Source organism: Cornus florida, unplaced genomic scaffold (assembly GCF_030987335.1).
Source record: "Cornus florida cultivar Cherokee Brave unplaced genomic scaffold, ASM3098733v1 CherokeeBrave_3.0.0_Hap2_Chr06, whole genome shotgun sequence".
NCBI lineage: Eukaryota > Viridiplantae > Streptophyta > Magnoliopsida > Cornales > Cornaceae > Cornus > Cornus florida.
The window spans coordinates 27,948,546-27,971,392 of record NW_026775576.1 but is presented as its reverse complement, the minus strand read 5'-3'; the positions used below and the strand labels follow the sequence as shown (position 1 = coordinate 27,971,392).

General features: G+C 36.8%; 1 protein-coding gene across 1 annotated transcript; it reads right to left on the bottom strand.

Moving 5' to 3' along the window:
* Window positions 1-354: 354 nt before the first annotated feature.
* Window positions 355-3,683, bottom strand: LOC132311245 (protein ETHYLENE INSENSITIVE 3-like). The gene is made up of 2 exons (XM_059809073.1): window positions 3,445-3,683; window positions 355-2,599 (listed from the first exon to the last, which is right to left on the bottom strand). Exon 2 carries the CDS (start codon window positions 2,465-2,467, stop codon window positions 626-628), a length of 1,842 nt encoding a protein of 613 aa, XP_059665056.1. The 5' UTR covers window positions 2,468-2,599; window positions 3,445-3,683; the 3' UTR covers window positions 355-625.
* Between the last annotated feature and the right edge of the window lie 19,164 nt (window positions 3,684-22,847).

The following is a 22,847-nucleotide window of genomic DNA, read 5'->3' as shown; positions in this document are numbered from 1 at the left end:
AGAACAGAACTTTGTCAACACAGAAGACTAATCCACCCGTTACCTGCCTAACTTCATTTTTGCTGAGATCTAATTTTAACATAAGATACTTAACTTTGTATTAACTCTTCTGATTTCCCATTTTTCATTTTTTTTCGAGACACCATAATCAGCCAAAAGGACCGAAATTCCCGGACTCCTCAAACTCAGTTGAAGAAATCTATGTCCGATCACTTACCTGGAGCAACAATACTGCAATACCTATGTTCGAGCAATATCAGCAAGGCTTTCATACAAGACTTTGGGACTCATTTGTACACATTTCTAATGTAAACAACAGTACATCAATCAAAATTCTGTAACAAAGGGCCATGGTTGAACTTAATTATAGATGACAATCCAACTATATTATTTATATAACAACTAAAAGTCTATAATTTAACAACATAGTAGCGTACGGGACCAGCCCCAATCGTTTATTACATTATGCCTGAAGCTGCTAGCCCTTCTAAATTTCGTAAAAAAGATCAACTACTACAATACTACTAGCTAATAGAGTTTTCACCTGACCAGGGCAGATCTCTTAGTATGTAGTTGTCTCCCCATTTAGAATATGAAGTTGAAATTCAGATCAGCAATCTTCTCATCAGTACCAAATCGAAATGTCCGGTTTCGAGAGGACATCCCTTGCAACTCCGGGTATACCCTCGGTATAATCCACAGATGGAATATTGAAGGGAGACCCAAAAATCAACTGGAAGTTTTCATTATGGCTGGCCTCAAATGGGGAATTCAAACCCCTGCACTGGTCAAACCTGTCTTCCCCTTGTGAGAACATGGAGCGATTAATGGATTCGAAGATATTACCTTCCATCTCAACCCCTCCTTGGCCATGAAGGTAGCTGTCCTGTTCACACTGAATATTTGATTGTGTGAGAGTCTGATCTCTGGCAGCTACAATGTTCCCCGGATTCGAGTTCTTGCTTCCTTGAATATTCGCATCGTAAAAGGACATAAGATCACTGATCATTTTCTGCCCGTCTTCTGGAACTCCAAGTCCTGATAGATTAAAGGAAGGTGCAACTGAACTGGCCACTGGAGCAGCTGGTTGCTTGGGTTGGACATAGGTTGGAGGGAAGACGACAGGTTTCACTTCATTAATATGAAAGTTTGAAGCTCCAAACTCTGAAAAGTTGCTTCTATATGGGCAAGTTAATTGATGATTGTCTCTTGTAGACCTGTCATGAAAACCTTGGCTGATTGCACTATGAGGGCATTGGAGACACTCACAGGTATAGACTTTCTGATCCGTCATTATCTTCAATTCATTGGCTGGCTTCCTCTTCCTGGAGAAATCCAAGTTGGTTGTGACTTCATCCTTCATCAGATGAGAGAGTTGCTGAACTGGTAGTCCATCTTTAAATCTCTCCATCCCCATATTAAACAGATTGAGATTGTTGGGTTTCTGCTCCAGCATGTCGAAGTTAGGTTCATCATCAGCCCCTTCAACATCATACTCACTGCTGTCAGTATTGACAAAAGACCCACTCCCACCAGCCGAGGACAGGGGGGGACAACGGTCAGGGTAAAGTTCTCGGGCCACAGCTTCCTCCTGGTTGATGATGGCAAGCCAAGTCGCACTCTCCTTAGCAGTCATCTTGTCTTGCAAGCACTTGGACTGCCGTACAAGCTTACGAATCTTGGCAATATCAGGTGACATATGCTTAATCACTGCTGTAAGAACACCCACCTTCCACGCCTTCTTTAAATCATGGGGCTTCTTGTAAGGCGGAGGGCCTTGATTCATCTGTAAACCCAATTCAGGCCACCATTCTTCGTTCCCAGTAGGCCACCATGGTGGCGGAACACCTTTCTCTAAGGGGAACCGCCTCTGTGGGGGATCACAGTGCTGCATCAGGGCTGATAATAGAGAACCAAGGGTCGTGTCTTGAAGCTCTTGCAAGGTGTGGGGGGTAGGACCAACTGGGTTGCAGCCCTCATTCTTGCCAGGTATTAAATGATCCGCTTGGTATTTCGCTATGGCAGCTGGACCATTACGATCAAACCTCACTTTGTCCTTCCACCACTCTCTGAGATTGTCAGACGCACCGCTCACAGGCTTTCCCTTCTCTGGAATAATCCCATAAACGAAGCCTTGAGCTTTACAAACTTCCATCATCTTCAACATGTATTTCAGAATACCATCTTGTGCCCTCGACATCTTCTTCCTCCTCGCCTGTTCTTGCGATTGCTGTTGCTTTGCAGCATCGATTCCTTCCTTACCCTTTTTCATTTCCTTGAGCCGCTTCAATCGCATCTTATCCCTCCACATCCTCCTCTCAAGCTCATCCACATCAAGCTCTTCATCTGTGTAATCATCCTCAACAACTGCCTCCGGTTCAGTTAGCGATGCGACCACATCTCCTTCCCCAACGGGAGCAGAAAAGTAATCATCACCACAAAAACCCATTTCATCAAACATCATCATCTTCCCGTGCAGCGAACTCTGGGTTAACCTTAAATTAGCAAGAACTTCAAAACCTACAAATCCCAAGTTCTCAGACTAGCTATTCCTCGGCAAACAGAGACCGAAAAATACTCAAATCACAAGAACTTCCCCCTAAAAACACCATACAAAGGAAAACAAGAAAATATCAATTAGAATCAAATATGATAATTATCTCAATTAGGCCTATGAGCAAGTAATCAACAAAATTGCACCAACTATACAAAATACACACAGGGAAAAATAGAATCTAACCCTATATAAAAAGAAATGATGGAGAATATCAAGAGCCCAATTTAAATAGGGTATTTTAAGGATCTAAATCGGGTAAATACTAGTTTCTCCATACACAAATACAATTACAGGTTACAACAACAGGGGATATAAATTTACTTAAACAAGATGAAGTATACACAAAACAATATTAAAACCTTTTGTAAACAAATCATAAAGGATTCAAATAATCTCATCAATCCATATTCAGATAAGTCAGATCTGAACATATGAGAGATGAAAATGACCTGGGTTCCAGCAAAAAAGCAAAACCCCTACCCTCTACCCAATTTTTCCCCAGAAAAATCACAAAATTTTCCTGAGAAAACGTAAAATGATCCATATGCTGTTTGGATGTGAGAAAAAGTTGAAGTAGCTGAGGCGGTGGGCAGAAACCAAAATCCCCAAAGCAACCCAAACATGTTTCAAAGCTTCAAATTGAAATCCAAGCATAACTAAGAACAATTAATTCCAATTACAGATATGGATCTGGGTTTAACAGCAACAAAAAATTCAACCAAAACCCAGAAAAAAAAAAAAAAAAAAAAAATCTTGATATGGGTTGAACAAAACCAAATTCAACTAAAACCCAGAAATGGAGAAATTGAAAAATAAAAATAAAAATAGAAAATCAACATCGCCATGAAAGAAAGTGCAAATAGAGAATATATTTTTAAGAACCGTACCACAGGGCGGCTGCTGCTGCTGCTGCTTCTTCCTTCTTGTTTTCCACTCGTGTACAACTCTTCTACCTCTCCTGCAAAAGTCTTTTAGAGAGAGAAAAGTTGGGGAAGAGAGATAGAGAGAGAAAAAGAAAGCATGGGTTTATTGAAAATGTGTGTTTTGTTTGGTGAAGGAAGAAAAGTGTCGGTAAATGGTAAGGTGGTCATGTTAATGAAAATTGAATCAACCAATTGGGTCTTTGGCTTTGGAGATAAGCGTTTAGAAGTCAGTGATGCATTTATGACCAAGAAAGTGTCGGGACCGCGTCTGACTGTCTTTTTGTGTATACATTCAAACAATCTCTCGTGGGGCTGGGATTGTCTCCTTTGCGCTCGTATTTTATTGAGTAAAATTTGTCATAATTACAAAGATCTCCTCTATAATTTAAGAAATTATTTGGAATTCCCTTAAAAATAAAACTAACCTACACAAACCTCTCATTCTAGTGACGGATAGTCAATGCACTAACGGACCTATCTAATTTACTGAAATGCCCTGTGCATATATATATTATACATAAATTGTGTATAACACTACTTTATGAACTTTAATCGAAAAATCTAGTAGAATAGATCAACGGGAGTTGGCTTCCATATTTATATTGTTATATCGGTGAGATTGTTTAATCGGCTTCAGATGAAAAAAAGGAATTACCCTAACCTATTCTTATATAACATTTACACAGTTTTCCTTTTAGCAACGTTCTTTTTCACTCAACATTTCGGGCTCAGGTTTGGATATCACTTAGCAATGATCTATTCTCTCCCTTTCTTCAACAAGTTTTGGGTATATTTTGATCCACCATCATTTTTCTCTTCACCTATTTTTTTTCCCAAACAAAACCCATTTTGGGGGAGGTGGGTCAGATTGTTGGCAAAAGTGAATATAAAAATTAAGTGAATAGAGTCTCGAGGATGAGAGAATTGAAGTTGATGATATGAAGAAAGGGTGATTTGTTTAGAAATTTCACATATCTGATTTCCTAATCTTCATCACATAGCATAGATACATACATTTATATATATATATATGTATAATATAGAAAGAGAGAATTAAAGTTGTGGATGTGAAAAAAAGGGTGATGTGATTAGAAATTCTTTAAACCCATTTTGAGTGGTCACCTATTTCATTCAATACATGTAATCACATTTTATAGTATTGGTACAATATTGAATATCTATATGTATATATTTGTGTATTTTTTCTTTCTCTCTCTACTCTATCCTCTTGCAGTGACTGAATTGGTATCATATTAATAAGACGATTCTTAGTACAATGACGATGACGAGATGTCGGTAAAATCAATATGGGTTTTATATGCTGCATTTTGTGTATATTCATGTTATATTTTGAAAATGGATGACTTCAAAGGTACGTAATGCTTACTTGAAGTTGGAAACATTATCACTGGTACGGTTGCAAATGAACCGAGCCATTCATGAACAACTCAGCCTTGGCTCGAACTCGTTCGTTTAGTAAACGAGCCGAACTTGATCATGATTTTTCATACTCGTTTAGTAAATGAGCCGAGCTTGAACAATGTTAAGCTCGGCTCATGAGCTCATGAACAAGCTCGTTTATATAAATCATATATATATATATATATAAATCATATATATATATATATTACTTAGCCCAATTAAAATATTGGTATTTGGAAACCCATTAAACAAGCAAAGTCCAACCCACTAACCCAATTTGTAGATTCATCTTAGCCATTAGATTAAGTTTACAATATCTTAAAGGTTAGATACAAACCCTAAAACATAGTCGTGCAACAGGTTTCTCCAATCCCACTGGCACTACATCCAAAATCCTCATCTGCAACGAAAATCCTTTCAATACACAATTGTTCTACTCCTTAGGCGACAACAAAGTTAGGTTTCTTTCTCAATCTCCCTCTCTATTTCTCTCTCTATGGCTTAATATTCTCTCTATAATGTTGTTAATGAATCTGGTGAAAGAGACTATGAAGAATAGAGGAGATGAGGTATTGATTAGAACTTAAATGTTGATTCGAAGGTGTTGATGCGATTTTTCTATCCAAAAATGGTTGATATAATATATATATATATATGTACACATACGAGCTCGAGCTCGTCAAAAAAGTGTTGAGCCGAGCCCGAGCCTGGCTAAACTAAGTTCACCCGAGCCTGAGCCGAGCCCGAGCAACTCTATGGCCTAGGCGAGCCGAGACTGAGTAAGCCAATCCTCGGCTTGGCTTGGGACATTTGCAACCCTAATCTCTAGTGGTCGGTGGTGGTGGTGGTGGTGGTGATGATCGTGGTGGTTGGCCAGTAGGTGAATATAATATGGAGAGAGAAAATGAGTAATGAGAGAGTGGGAGAGAGGAGAAGGATGGAGGGTAATACGATAATTTTAATTTATTAAATACATGACATCAGCAAAATCCGTCATTGACTTGCATTGACTGTCACATAAGGGAGGTCTATGTAGGTAAGTTTCATTTTCAGGAGAGGTTCGAGTAATTTCCCAAACCATAGGGGATGTCTTTATAATTATGGTAAACGATAGGAGAGGTCCATGCAGTTTACCCTATTTTATTTGAAAGTAATTTACAGTGATAACCCTTGAGGTTTGTCTTATTGACAACTATATATAAGTTAGTCCATTTTTTAAAAATGACACTCCCACCCATAAATTGGATACAAAACAGGCCCTAAAAAGGTGTGAAAAGTTGAGATTGCCCTTCAATATTATATTAATTTTAATTGTGAATTATCAAATTTTTGAAAGATCGTTGTGCCCTTCTATCCACCGCCCACCCCTTCTTTCTTTTTTTCTTTCTTCATATATATATATATATATATATATATATATATATATGAGTTTATGTGTAAATATATAATAATACTATTGCCCAAATAATGACTCTAGAGGGGGGTGAATAAAGTCTTAGCAAACAATGGTCAATTTTTAATTTTAATTAATATGTAAGTATTAAGCTAACTTTCTCAGCAATTGTTCAATAAATCAATCAGAATTTTAAGCCTCAACTAATAATATTTATCAAGAGATTAATCATGCTAAACTTTAAGCAATAAATGTAAGAGATAAAGAGAGAGATTGCAAACAAGTACTCAACGATTTTAGCGAGGTTCGGAAACTCCTACTCCTCGGCTCAAGACCCCTTTTGAGACTGTCCAATCCACTATGGCTTCTCCTTACGGGTGGAAAGCAAACCTTTTACAAGAAGCACCTTCTTACTTTAAATTGCTAAGAGAAACACCTTCTCTTAGTCTTCCTTGGGCCACACCAGCCCTTACAAAGTTTAAAGAAGATAAATGAAATACAAGATAATCTCTCACATATTTATAGTACAAATTTCAGCTCACTCTAGAGTATGTATGAATAGATCGAAGCTCAATACTCTTTAAGGATATGAAGTATGTGAATGATGAGATAAAGGCTCTATGATTGTAAGGATTTGATTCTTAGTGGTTGCAATACCTTTTTATGAAGACAATAACTCATTATATAGATTTTCAGACATATCTGATGTGTATTCTAGCTGTTGGGCACACAGTTTGAGATAAAATAGCTGTTCAAATTTGAATCTGCTCTAGTTCAGTCGACCGAAATGAAACATATTTTGTTTCGGTCGTTCGAAATGACCTAAGGCTTTCATTCACCTTTTTACTTCGGTCGGCCGAAATGGATTAGGCTTTTATTTCGGTCGTCCGAAATAGCCCGAGGCCTTGTTGCATAGCTACTGTCAAAATTGGTCATCCGATTCATATAGTTTTTCTATTTCAGTCGTCCGAAATAGTCATGAGGTCTTGTTGCTTTAGCTACTGCCCAAAATGGTCGTCTGATTCAAATTGTCGTTCCATTTCGGTCGACCGAAATGGAACTTTTCCTTCAAGAACCTTGTTCTAAGTTATAGATGATGTTTATCATGTAAGTGATTAATGTATAACCATAGATATGAGCTTCAATATGTTCATATATACTTTGACAAAGTTTCCTATTCACTCACCACCTTAGCAACCCCTTTTTCATTGTATTTGCATGATCATTTGATTACTTAACTGATCTTGATAACTTTCGATTGAGACTTGATGTCTTTAGTATTTCCTTCATGATCCTTTTATGGTGCAACTTTTCATCTGTACTTTTCATGTAATGACCCAGTCATTTTTCTTCCTTTCTTTTTCCTCAAATTTCACGAATTTTTTTTTTTTCGTTGATATTTTCTTTTTTGAGTTCGGTTTCTTGTCACTTAGTGTCATCTTGAGTGCTCGGGAATGATTTCCGAGACTCTTTCCTTTGGATTGACAACTTCCTTAAAGGACCGCGTCATTTCTACATTTTTCGTTTTTTGACACTATTCACTTTTCGTTCTTTTCCCCGTTTGTCACTATGTTAGCATAACCTCACTTTTTGTGTTCGGAGTTGATTTTTGACTTCATATACCTTCATTCTAAGTGGTTTCCATGATATACGTATCTTTACTTTTGCAAAAAAGTACTCTGGTTGCTCCCGGTGTCCATAGGGGCATGCATGCATAGTTCTTCAATAACATTTTGTTTTCTTGGGGTGTTTTTCATTAATATCTTTTGAAGATATTTTATTTCAGGAGTTTTTTAAAAAATATTTTTGGAAGATATTTTCATTCTGGGTCATTAACGCATTTAACCCTTTTTGTAGGGGCAATTGTCCAATTAACAAAAGTTATTGCAAAAATGCATCGTTTTGAGCCTAGATCCTCATGTGGAATTCATTTTCACTTTTTGTCGAGTCGTGTACTCTTAGAATTTCCTTCCGGTCATTTTTTCTCAGTTTTAGGGTTTTTGGCCCCGGTTATCGCTGAACTTGTTCGGGGTATATCTCTCTGCTCGGGACTCGGTTTTCGACGTCGTTTCTTCCGTTGTTCATCTTTTCTCATTTAGGTTCTTTTTTGTTCATAGAGTTTTGCCGTTTGAGCAGGTCTTCTCAAATTCCACTTTTCCAGACCCATCGAGACCCGTTCGGGACACTTTTAGGGTTTTTCTATAAATAGGGTAACTTGAGATGAAAAATCAGATTTTCTCATCTTTTTCCCCTCTCTTGGCCGACAGCAATGGCAGCCAAGGGGCTATCACCCTTCTTCTTCTTTTTTCGGCCTCTTTCCTCGTGGTAAATGCCGCAGTGCATTAGTGTTTATTGTAGGCCTTGGTGAGATCTTCCTTTCCCCCTTATTAGAATCCGTTTTTTACCATTTTTGAGTTCGGGTTTGGATTTTGGTGGTACCTCCTTATTGTTTAATGTTCACCTTATTGTCCCCGACATAACCTAAGAGTATCGTCGGATTCAGAGCACTTTTCTTTCGGTGGGGATTTGAGATTTCATCTCAAATGGAGATAGGGGATGTTATAGGTTTATATTTATGTTGTTTTCATGCTATTGATGCTTAAACAACTTGTATGCATGCTTTTGTTCATAATCTAGAATTTAATTCAATTATTTTCTTTGTGCAAGATTTAATTCACATGGTTGTATATGTGATGGAATTAAATTATGGCATGCTATTAAATTAGACCTTGATATGATTATTAACATATATTAAATTGAGGACATTTGAATAATTATTGAGACTTTTATTTAATAATTTTCTTTTATGAAAGTTTAATTCACATGATTGTAATCAGCATGAAATCAACTTATAATATGATATTAAAATAGGCCTTGGTATGTTCTTTAACCTATGTTAACTTGAGGACATTTGAAGTTGTTTTAAAATCTAGAGAAAATTAATTAGTTAGTTTAATTAATTTTATTTTAAGTGTTTTAGTCACTTAATCGGAGTTTTTAACTTGATATTGTTGATAACCATACTATGTCTCTTAACATATATTAAATTGAGGCTATTTGGAATAGATTTGAAATCTAGAGAATTTAATTATTTTTATTTAATTAAATTCTATCTAATTGTTCCATGTATTTAATTATGTTATAGAAGTTGTTCTATGTATAAATCATGGATTCAGACTTGTTGTGTATTCACTTGGTTGTATTTTAAGCATTGAATAACATTGTTGTTATGTTTATATTCATAAGAATATGTTTCTAGGATTGAATATTTTGTTGACTTGTAATTTCATGGTATTATGAATATGGAATGCTTATTGTGCACTATTGGAAGTTAAATTGCTAACTTGTTACTATGTAGTAGTAATATAAGATTCTTGCGAATCATTGATAGTATTAGCCTTGTAAACTTCTTACTACAATGACGTAGAATTAGTGTTTAAAGTTGCCATGGAGGCATGATTTAAATTGTTAAGTAGATAATATTGTATTGTACATTGTATCATAGTAAAGACTTGACATTATATATGCCATATTAGAATTAAAACTCTAAGGCATGGATTATGTGGTTTCAACCTACTTGTGCATGGAAGGTGGTTTCGTGCATCATTTAATTACGTATAAGTTGTGAACTTACTTGTTGATTTTGGATTCTCTTGAGACATTGTTACAAATGTGATGGCTAGGGTTTGGCTCTAGTACGGAGATAAGAGTCTTCTAAGTCATATGTGCGTACTAGGGTGGTATTCCCAGTGGGTTAGTACCCGGAATAACCATTTAGGTCTTGGTTTACTCCGGGATTTGATGTCCAAGTTTTCCACTATTAGATTTCGCATTCAATTCCAAGTTAATAACCAATGCTTAATTGTGAGTTGTAATTTTAATTATTAGCGATTTAATGTTGTTAAGTACATTTATGCTATAATGTTCAAATGTAGCTTAGGAATAATCCTATAGATTCATTTGGAATATAGACGTTAGCTGGCATGACCCACTTTAGTTGTTTTTCGCATTTTAGCTTTCAAGTTGATAACTTTGATAATCTATATATTGTTGCGTTGTACCGTATGCTCCTATATTATTTAATTGCATAAAAATGTTGCTTATGCTAGAAATGATCTAAGGTAGCTTAGGATGTTCCCTGAGTCTCACCTTTGACATAGACGTTAAGTGGAATGAACCCAAATGACTAAATTGTACAACTTGTAAAAAGTTAGGTCTATGCATGCTCATTTCTTATGAGTAACTTTATGTTACTCAACCCAAAATTATCGGGGTATTTTTCAGGTATGGATACCTTAATTTGGAATACATAATATCCCTAGGGAGTTTCGATGGATTGAAGTTCATTTAAATGTATTCTTGTTCACATGCAAGTGTTAGCATGTTTAAGTTTTGCTTAAAAAGTTGTAATACATAGCTAGGTTCAATATGCCATTTTTGCCTTATGTTATGTAAAGTGTACTTAGATACACTATTTGGAACCTATTTGATATGTATGATTAGTGGCCAAAGGTCACCAACCTTAAAGTTCAAGTGTATGCATTTAAAATATCAAGTTTTGTCTTTGAAATGTAATTTTTCTAACTCTAGAGGTTTGGCGTGTGATTTGGAGTAAATGTTATGTAATGAGGCTTTGAGCCATTGTATCACATTTCTATATGCATTTTACACTTATGAGCATGCTTACACACTTGCACAAGCCTAAAGTGTTGTTTTTGGACCAAATTCATGATGGGAATTGAGGCTTGGGTTAAGCCTCAACATTTTTGGTGTATAACAGTTCTTTCAGCACCATTTCGAGTCATTTTGGCCGACCAAAATGTCATTTCGGTCGACCGATGGCTTTTGGTTTTCATTTGCACAGTAAAACTCACTTTCCAGTAGCTAAAATCACTGTTTGGGTCCATTTCGATCGACCGATTCTTTATTTCGGCCTACCGAAGTGACTTTTCCTCAAAAATCTGATTTTTGGCCATTCTGAGTTCATTTAGGTAAACCAAAATGCCATTTTGGTCGACCTAAATAGCTCACATACACCAGCTTTCCAGATTTTGTAACAGCGTTGTTGTTCTAACTTCAAATGGTCATAACTTCTTCATTTCTAATCTAAATGGGGTGATTCTTGAGCCTAAACTCAAGGATTTGAGTCAATTTTCCAATGGTGCCAATGTCATTCTCAAATTCAATTGACAATGAGTTATTCATGTTTTAGTGAGATAGTGTCAGATTCTGTTTAAACCGGCAATGGGCGTTTTGTGGGATTCTTGGCCAAAGTTCTTAGAACCTCTTGGAATATTGTGAAATGATTAAATCAGGTTGTATTCACCTCATTTGACTTGTTTAGAGTTAAGTTTCTCTTTTTATTTATAAATTGACCATTTTGCCCTTAATTAACGAATTTTGCCCGTTTTGACTCTCATTTCCTCTTTCGTTCCCTTTGAGTTTCGTGACTTCATGAAATGTCACATTGGTGTCTTAGAGAGACTTAGTTTTATCTTTCGCTTCTGCATTTCGGACCCGTTACCGGGTGAACTGTCGGTTCATCACTGACGCACCGGGTTGCAAAACTTGGGCCGTCATAAGTGGTATCAAAGCTCTTTGGTTTGAATACCTTGGACAACGAGTTTTAGGCGCATTTCATACTTTTGTTGATTTGCCTTGATATGTTTACATGCTTTTTGATAGCATGTTTACATGCCTTTTGATAACATGTACGGTATAATGACATATTTTTTGTACTTATATGCTTATGTGTTTAAAACCATCCTGGTTTGATACGTGCTTATGTGTTTAAGTACCTAAAAGTTTTCATTATCTGTTTAGCATGTTGTATATGCTTATCTGCTTTATCATGACGGTATGTTGCATACATTGACGTGCTACTTAATTGATGCATTCACTGAGCAAGTTGCATTCGGTCATAATAACTCGTGTTATTGTTGATCTCGTCTCCTTTTCATGCATATAGCATCATAGTCTTGGCTCGTGGAGCGTCTTCTCATCAGGGCTCAGGTGAGCGTAGGTTGTAGTCTCCGTCTGGCGAGAGGAGACGTAGGCTACGGAGGCACCGTTTCGTCTCATTTTCTTTTGTCTCTTCGTGATGTAGTCATGGTGGTGTTAGAGGTGTCGGTGTCATCTCTTAGGACTTCGTAGTTGTCTTGACATCATGATGTCATTGAGGTCTTCATTTCTAGCGTCATGGGACGATGAGTCAGGACTGACTCGAGTCCTTCCTTGGGGAGTCGAGAGTTACCTTGTGAGCCTCAGGGCGAGGTTCTCGTGTCTTGTTTTCTTAAGATGATAGTTTCGGGATTTAGATAGGTGTGTTGACCCAGGATCCTTCTTGTGTTGTCTTGGATAGCTCTTTCGAGCTACGGTTGGGATGTGAGCAGTTTCGTGTAATTAATTGTGCTGGTGCAATTAATTACTCTTCCTTATCTTTGAAGACTTGGGGCGTTGTGTTAGGGTTTTGGTAGAATCCTGTAGAGTTCCTATCGAACTCATTGGAATCTTGGATCGGGGGTTTTCTTGTTGATGTCTCGTAACGGTTAGCATTGAGGCTATCCATTTCGTTATTGTCTTGTTTCGTGTGGCGTTGGGATTCCATCGGGATTTGAGCTGGTCTTGGGAAAGACTTGCTGACCATATGTCTCGAGGACTTTAGTGGTCATTGGGGGGATGATTCCTTTCCTCGTAGTGAGAGATTGGACTCATCCAAGTTTTGTGTTACGTTTTCTGAGAGGTTGTCCTTTTGAGAGGCATTCCATTCCTTTCTTCTCATTTTGTGAAAATTTTATTTGTAAAATCACTTTTACATGTTTATGAGCCCCATTGTTTTCGAGCATGCCTTAGAAACATGTTTAGGATATATGACTATGTGGTAGTCCGTGTGAGGATATAGATGATATATTTTCATTTACAGTATCTGTTTAACATGCTAATGCCATTAGTGGTGTATAGCGTGTCATTGTTTGTTTGACCCCTATGTGATAGGTGGTTTATTTGGTTTACCTTATATGTACTGTGTGCTTAGTACTAAGGTGTTATTTGATTTATGTCATTTAATTTTGTGAGTACCTTCTATGTTAGTATTTGGTTTATACTGTTTCATTTTTCCTGCACTTATGTTGGGGCTTTGTGACCTTGGTTGTTAGGATAAAGATGTGTGAGTTTTGTAATAGACTTGTGTTTTGAGGTTTTAGCTGTCCACCTTTAGGGATTTTGACCAAGTGTTTTGTCTTCTGTATGTAGCCTTACAGTAGGTCTACTTTAGATCTGTGCTTAGGTTTTTGATTTTGTGGGTCCAATCCATTGGCTTGAGGGCACAGACTTGTCAGGCTGTGGATTTGTAACTGATGTTGTTGTGGTGGCGTTTTCAGATGTGGGAGTCGTTGTTATGCCAGCGTTAGGGATTTAAGGCCTTAAGCGTAACGGTGCCAATGATATTGTTATTAGAGTTTTGGGATTAGCTACCCTAACTCTCGCAGATGCCTGGTTCCGTAGTGCTTTTGGTAATAATCATTCTCTACATTGATGTCATTTGTATCGAAAAGTTTCTTTCTGGGCTGATCTGTTGAGGGCATGTTATGAACTAGTGCCTTATACTGTCATGCTATCTTACTGACGAATAAGTGTAGGCGGGTTCTGGTCATTGTTCTTACTGCCATATCATTCTTAGCCATCTGTCTTGATTCGATTTGTCGTTGTCGTGGGATTCTCTCGGTAATTGACACTGGGTTAATATGCCGATTCGTTTGGGAGGTGTCACTCAGTTCTTGGTTTTTGCATTCCTTCGGATGATCTTCAGGCTTTTGGAGTTGTCCTTTGCTCTATTCTTTGGTTTAACCTTACTTCGATCATGTTCGGTTCTCTCTGTGTGTTCCAAATCCCTTTAAGGAGGGTAGGTTGTAATGACTCGGTCATTTTCCTTCCTTTCTTTTTCCTCAAATTTCACGGATTTTTTATTATTATTATTTTTTCTTTTCTGAGTTTGGTTTCTCATCACTTAGTGTCATCTTGATTGCTCGGGATAGTTTCCGAGACTTTTTCCTTTAGATTGATAACTTCCTTAAAGGACCGCGTCATGTCCACATTTTTCATTTTTCGACATTATTCAATTTTCGTCCTTTTCCCCGTTTGTCACTATGTTGGCATAACCTCATTTTGTGTTCGGAGTTGGTTTTTGACTTCGTGTGCCTTCATTTTAAGTGGTTTCCACGAAATACGTATCTTTACTTTTACAGAAAAGTACTCTGATTGCTCCCGGTGTCCATAGGGGTATGGATGCATAGTTTTTTAGAAACATTTTCTTTTCTTGGGGTGGTTTTCATAAATATCTTTTGAAGATATTTTATTTCAGGGGTTTATAAGAAAATATTTTTGAAAGATATTTTCATTTTGGGTCATTAATGCAGTTAACCCTTTTTATAGGGGCCATTGTGCAATTAACAAAAGTTATTGCAAAAATGCCTTATTTAGAGTTGGCATCCTCGTATGGGATTCATTTTTACTTTTCATCGAGTCGCGTACCTTATTATAGTTCTCCTCTTCTTTGGTTGTGGCTTATGGGATTTTTAGGAATGTTGATAAGCGCTCAAATGTGACGCATTTTAGAACCTAAGTTAGGGTATTTTAGTCCATTCATCTATCTTACGTTCATGTTTTAGTACTTATTTGTGTTTACCTATTTCAGGTCAATAAAGTTCAAACAGGCTAATAAGAGCTATTTAGCTCAATTTTGGAGCTAAGGAGCAAATCTGGAAAGAAGTCAAGAAAATTGCATCAGTAGATCTTCGATCGATCGAAGGAAGTCCTGATCGGTCGAAGATGGCTACAATCGATCGAAATCAAGGTGGTTCCAACTTAACAATTTGGATAAGGCCAAGAAGATATTTTCATGACACGTCAGCTATGATCGATCGAAGCAAGGGTTCGATCAATCGAAGTTCCCTTCAATCGATCGAAGTGACTGCTGGCAGTGTGCTGTCTAATTCCTGAGCGCGCCTGGACTCTACCTACTTTTGTAGCTGCGAATTTTCACCAATCAGAGGCATTATTTCTAACTTGTTACCTACTCAAAGAGGCTTATAATAAATTAATTGATATAATTTTTTTGTAAGGAGTTCCTCTAGAATAGATTTTTTACCAATTATAGAAATAGTTTCTCTCTAGAACTAGGGTTTATGAAGAAAACAAGGATGAAGAAGAAGATGTCAATCTCTAAGTTAACCCCAGATAAAGAAGATAATGCCAATCTCTAAGTTAATTAACCCTTAAGGGTTCTATGGTCACTACAATGAGTGGCTAAATCCTTATCTTGGGGCTAGAGATAGCCCCTACGTTTGCTTCCTAGACCTAATCTTTTGTATATTTTTGGGGATTTTAGTTGTAAATAATGTTTCAACCATGAATAAATATAGATCTTGTGATTCTTACATGATTTGTATGGATTAATGCTTTCAATTGATCATTTAATTCTATTCATATGTCTATGTATGCTAGAATGAATGTTTATGTGCTTTTCTCTATATTTAATGAAATTAATGCATGTCTATGTGTGTTGATGTTATAAATCTAGTGGTGGTCAAGGCATGGTACTTAATTGATTACTCTTATGGTTTATTTAATGGTTCATACTCATTTTTTGATGGATTGTGCCATATCTTTAGTTTAATTAGCTTAATTTTCATGTCATTAGCTTAGTTGTAGTGTAATTACTTTAATTTCCTAGATAGGTGGGCAATCCATTCTTGTTATTTGATGTTCCATGCTTATAAGTGCAAGAAATACATTTCTCTAGATTTTTGTGTGTGCACTGAATGTGGTTTAATTGAATGGTTAATGGTTTCATTTGATAGGTTATGCTATTCACTAGATTGATTAGACAATCTATGCTTATTTGCCATCCATACTTAGTTTTCAATTGGTGTCACACACATACACATTTTACAATATGATTTCCCCTATTAATTTACAATTGCTAGTATTTATTGAAGTGAAGCTTATTGGTGAACTCTAAGCCCCAAGACCTTTCTCTCATACTACTTTCTCTAATTTCTAAATTGTTACTTAATTGCACTGTTTTAATTGAGCCATTAGTTTAATTAATCAAACAAACCCCTCTTTTGATCATTCGACGTACTAATCCAACATTGATTCCAAAGTACCGTTCATTTTCCTTGGGAGGATCCCAACTCACTCTTGATACATTAGTAGTTAGTAGTGGTGGTGGCATTTTACAAATTTAAACTTGGCCACATACACATCACACCATTTTTGCGAGCTTTAGTTGTCATTGATGACACGAAAGTTTGACACCACCAAGTTTTGGCGTCGTTGCCTGGGATTGGCAACGCCGTATTTTAGGATTAATTAGGAATTAGTACTCCTCTGATATTGTCTTTATTTTATTTCACTTTGTTTACTTATTGTGTTTGTTCTTGATTGACTAGGTACTTGGAGCCAAGGAAGTGAAACAAAGACATTTTAAAGCAAAGAATCAGGCTAAGTTAAGCAAAAGCATAAAAAGCTAAAAAATAAAAAATAAATAAAAAAAATTGCAAAGCAAAGTAAAACAAAAGTTAAAAATAATTTGAAGTTGCTTAAGAACCCTTTGTGAGATTTTCTAACTTTCTTGCTTAGTTAAATCATGAGCCCGCGTGGAGGCAAGTCTTATTTTCATTAGTTAAATCGTCGGCCCGCGTGGTGGCACTTTATTTTCTTGCATTTGTTGAAAGCACGGGAGTATGGGATCAATGTATGTGGAGGTTTGTTGTTGATTGCTTTGTGTTGCGAAGGAGGAGTGCTTGTTTTTGTTGTTTTTGTTGCTGTGTTTCTTGAGTTTTGGGCGGTCTTTTCCCCACCCTTCATTTTAGCCACTCCAATGGAAAATCTAGAGGGTAATCTTAGCTACTTAGATCTGAATTTCATGGAATATCCTCCTTTCAACTAATTTCTTTCCGGAGTTCAAGCTCCAATTTCTCCAATGATCCTTTATGATCATTACAATTTCCATGAGTACCATGCACCGAATTGTATCATGCTCCCTAATTTTGGGGCCGATCAATATGAAATTAAGCATGAGACTATTCAAATGTGTCCACTTTTTTATGGCTTAAATGATGAAGAACCATATAGACGTCTTGATGAATTTCTTGAAATATGCTTCACTGTGAAATACGTGAATGTCCCAGAAGAAGTCATTAGGTTACTTCTCTTCCCTTTCACTCTTAAAAATATGGCGAAATATTGGTTTAACAATTTGAGGGCAAATTCAATAACTTCTTGGGTACAAATACAAAATGAATTTTTAAATTTTTTTTACATCGTGAGCTTAACCAATTCAATGAGAACTGCCATTAGAGAATTTTCTCATAGGGTGGGAGAGCTTTTGCATGAGGCTTGGGAAAGATTGAATGACTTCCTACAAAAATGTCCACACCATGGCATTCCAAAATGCCAGGTGATTCAATATTTCTATGAAAGCCTATCCGACACTCACAAAGACATAGTTGATACTTCATGTGGAGGTTCATATTTTTGGAAATATGAAGATGATGTTTGACACCTTTTTGAAAAAATGAGTGAAAATTCATTGCATAAATTTCACACTTCTCGGGTGAGTAGTCATTCTATTGAAAAAAGGAAAAATTTGAAAGTTTGTCAAGTTGAGAGTCTAATGGAGATTGTAGCCGAGGTCAAAACTTTCACTAAAAGACTTGATCAATTTTTATTGAGTCAAAAACGGGCTACACAATCATCTCCTTTTCATAATAATCATCATCCTTATCATTCTTGTGAGCCTTGTATGACATGTTTAAGTGTGTTGCATACTACTTCCAATTGTTCCCATGGACATGCACTTAATGAACACTATGAATAAGTCAATGCTATATTTGCTCACCCTCATTCAAATGCTTATGTTCCGGTGTGGAATGAAAATTCAAATCCTTTTCAAGCTAAAAATTTTCAAAGTCGGTATGTTCTACCTCATAAAAGAAATGAAGGTTCTCAAGGATTTGTTTCATTTTCTTCTTATCATCAAAGAATGAATCATCATTCTCATCCTCAAGTTTATAATTCTCAAATTTGTTCTCATCATCCTCATGCACTTTCTAATAATTCCACATTTGAAGATAAGGATTTGGTGGCTTTGGGTAGTTTGGAAGTAAACACTAAATTGTTGCATTTTCATTCTCAATCGATATCAAAGCTTGAATCCCAAATTGGGATGATAGCTAATTCCTTGAATGAAAAAGAAATTGGTAAACTACCTAGCCAACCCGAAAGAAACCCAAAAGCCTAATACTTCATGGAAGCGAATCCTACATCGGGATACCCTTCCCAAGAGCAAGTACAAGCGATTACCACTTTAAGAAATGGTAGGCAAATTGACAATAAGGTTGAAAAACCAAGTGAAGATAGTGAACCGGTGTAACTAAAGTGAGCACCCATCCCATTTCCAATCCTATTCTTACTTCCTTGGATGAAAATGGTCCCACTAAGAATTCTCAATCTTCTTCCTCATCTCCTCAAGTTGCAAAATCCTATTAACCAAAAGCTCTATTTCCATATGCTTTGAGAGTGACTTCACCTTTTGGGAGGCAAGAAGGAAAATTCCATGATATGATTGAGGTGTTTAAACAAGTTAATATAAATCTTCCCCTCTTAGATGCAATTAGGCAAATCCCACCTTATGTAAAAAATTTGAAAGACCTTTGCACACAAAAGAGAAAGAACAAGGGACAATGCCCTAAAAAAGTGTTTCTCATAAAACAAGTGAGTTCCATTATTTAACATAACACTCCACCTAAGTTTAATGATCCCAGTGCTCCGACCATCTCATGTGTAATTGGAAACTATGAAGTTTGTAGAGCTCTTCTTGACTTAGGAATGAGTGTCAACTTGGTTTAAGTGATTTGAAGCCAACTTCGGTGGTGTTTCAATTAGCTGATAGATCTATCAAAACATATAGGGGCATGGTTAAGGACATTCTCATCAAGGTTGACAAGTTTTATTTCCTGGTTGATTTTGTGGTTCTTGATACTGAACCAGTTGCCAACCCTACCAACCACATTCCAATCATCTTAGGAAAGCCATTCCTTGTTACCACGAATGCAACAATCAATTGTAGATCCGGGATTATGGACCTTTCTTTTGGGAACATGATGGTTAAGCTTAATGTTTTCAATGCAAGTCGATATCCTATCGATGAAGACGAGTGTTGTCTCATAGATATCTTGGATGAAGTTGTTAAGGAATTCATCCCCACCATGATTATGAGAGAATCGACTGAGGACAATCTTTCATCTCCTTTTTCTGAAGATCCTCTTGCGTCTTGTCTCCTTGAAATGTATGGTAATTGTAGGTTTGACAATGAGGGATCATTGAGTGAGGTAAGCAATTTAATGGAATCTGTTGAAAGCTTAGATTTTTCACCTTGGAAAGCTCTAAAAGAATCTCGTCCTCTACTCTCTAGCACTCCACCGGTTCCATCTTTAATTTCCCCACCCACTCTTGAGCTTAAAACTCTTCCTCCAATCTTAAGTACGCCTTCTTAGGCCCGAAAGAGACTCTTCCGGTCATCATTTCTTCAAGTCTTGAACAAAACCAAGAGAATGATCTTTTGAATGTGCTTAAAGAAAATAAGGAAGTGATTGGATAGAGTGTGGCTAATCTAAAGGGAATTCATCCTTCCATTTGTATACATCGCATTCTTATGGAAAAGGATGTGAAACCTTTTAAAGATGCCCAAAGAAGATTGAATCCAAACATGAAAGAGGTGGCTAAGAAGGAAGTTGTTAAGCTTCTAGATGCTGGAATTGTTTATCCAATCTCTGATAGCAAATGGGTGAGTCCAACCCAAGTAGTACCCAAGAAATTGGGAATTACGGTGATTGAAAATTCCAAAGGTGAGACAATTTCTAAGCGTATCGCCAATTCATAGCATGTATGCATTAATTGCCGAAAATTAGATGCCGCAACTAGAAAAGATCACTTCCCTTTGCCATTCATTGATCAAATTCTAGAGAGATTGGCCGGGCAACAATATTACTGTTTTATTGATGGCTATTCGGCTACAATCAAGTAGCCCTTGACCCTTTAGACTAAGAGAAAACCACCTTTACTTGTTCTTTTGGCACATTTGCCTGTAGACGGTTGCTATTTGGTTTGTGCAATGTTCCCGCCATATTCCAAAGGTGTATGATGTCAATTTTCTCGGATATGGTGGAAGAATATCTGAACATTTTTATGGATGATTTTTCAGTCTTTGGGTCTTTTTTTTTATGCATGCCTTAAAAAATTGTCTTTGGTTCTTAAAAGATGTCGTGAAATAAACCTCATTCTTAGTTGGGAAAAAAGTCATTTCATGGTTCAAGAGGCATTGTCTTGGGACATGTCATCTTAAAATAGGGGTATTGAGTTTGATAAAGCAAAAGTTAAGCTTATTTCTGAATTGCCTCTACCTTCTACAGTGAGAGAAACCTGCTCCTTTTTAGGTCATGCCGACTTCTATCATCGATTCATCAAAGACTTTAGCAAATTTGCTAGACCCCTGTACAATCTTCTTGCCAAGAAGACCCCATTTATCTTTGATCAAGCATGCCTAGATGCTTTTCATACACTCCGTGGTTTATTGTCATTAGCTCCTATCATGTAACCTCCCAATTGGTCTTTACCATTTGAAATTATGTGTGATGCATCTGACTATACAATGGGAGCAGTTTTGGGACAAAGGGTAGGAAAGCTTCCATGCGCCATATACTATGCAAGCAAGACTTTCTCGGGCGCCCAATTGAATTACTCCACTACTGAGAAAGAATTACTTGCCGTAGTTTATGCTCTTGAAAAATTCCGGTCTTACCTCTTAGGGTCAAAAGTCATTGTGTACTCCGATCATGCCGCTCTGAGGCATCTTTTGACCAAGAAAGAAACTAAACCTCGTTTAATACGATGGATTTTGCTTCTTCAAGAATTTGAATTTGAAATTAAGGATAAAAAATGTACCGAAAATGTAGTTGCCGATCATCTTTCCAGATTGATGGTAGAATCTTCCCCAAGCTCGCCAATTTATGATTCATTTCCGGATGAACAACTCTTCTAAATTTCTAATGGAAAAATGCCTTGGTTTGCCGACATTGTGAATTTTCTTGTAAGTGGCAAGCTTCCAACTAATTGGTCAAGCTAAGAAAAGAATCATTTCTTTGCCAACATTCGGAAATATTATTAGGAAGATCCCATTTTGTTTTGATATTGCCCGAATCAAATTGTGAGAAGATGTATTCCGGAGAGTGAGGTACCAAGTGTCCTTGTGTTTTGCCATACCCTTGCATGTGGTGGACATTTTAGTACAAAGAAGACCGCCTTAAAGGTTCTTCAAAGTGGGTTATTTTGGCCCACCATCCATAGAGATACCTATAATTTTTGCAAGGAATGTGAGTGATGTCAAAAGATAGGATCGATGTCTAGAAGGGACATGATGCCTTTGATAAATATTCTTGTTGTGGAAATCTTTGATATATGGGACATTGATTTCATGGGTCCTTTTCTTATGTCCTATGGATTTCAATACATTTTACTTGTCGTTGATTATGTTTCTAAGTAGGTGGAGGCTTGTGCTACCAAAACAAATGACCACTCCGTGGTTGTTCAATTCATTAAATCGAACATTTTTACTCGTTTTCGTATGCCAAGAGCAATGATAAGTGATGGAGGAAAGTATTTTTGCAATCAATTCTTGAGGCAATTATTTCTCAAGTACTCCGTTACTCATAAAGTCGCCACCCCTTACCATCCTCAAACGAGTGGGCAAGTGGAAGTTTCAAACCGGGAAATTAAACAAATTCTTTAGAAAATAGTGAACATAATCCAGAAAGATTGGTCAGAAAAATTGAATGATACTTTATGGGCTTACCGGACGGCATATAAGACTCCCATTAGCATGTCTCCTGATAGACTTGTATATGGAAAACCTTGTCATCTTTCGGTTGAGTTAGAACATAAAACTATGTGGGCAGTTAAAAAGCTCAATCTTGACCTTAACAAAGCCATAGAGAATCGTGTACTTCAATTGAATAAGTTGGAAGAGTTGAGACACAATGCTTATGATAATGCTAAACTTTACAAAGAAAGAACAAAAGCTTTTCATGATAAACATATTGTGAAGAAATCTTTTGAACCCAGGAAAAAAAAAAAAGCATGGCTCTTCAAATATAGGCTTAAACTCTTTGTTGGGAAGTTACGTACCAAATGGAAAGGCCCATATGAAATCATTTCTGTTGCGCCTCATGGGGTAGTTGAGATACAGAGTTTAAAAGATGGAAGTTCTTTCAAAGTAAGTGGGCAAAGGTTGAAGCCCTACATTGAAGGGCAAGTTTTTCAAAGACATATGAAAGCTGCCTTTTTGGTGGATCCAGTCTATGTTGATATATGACACTATTTGAACGTCGTCTAGAGACGTTAAACCTAGTTTCAATAGAGTTTCCAAACTCTATTTCTTCATGCTCTCTCTAGTCTTTCATTTTGCAACATCTTAATAATGATCTTTCGTTGT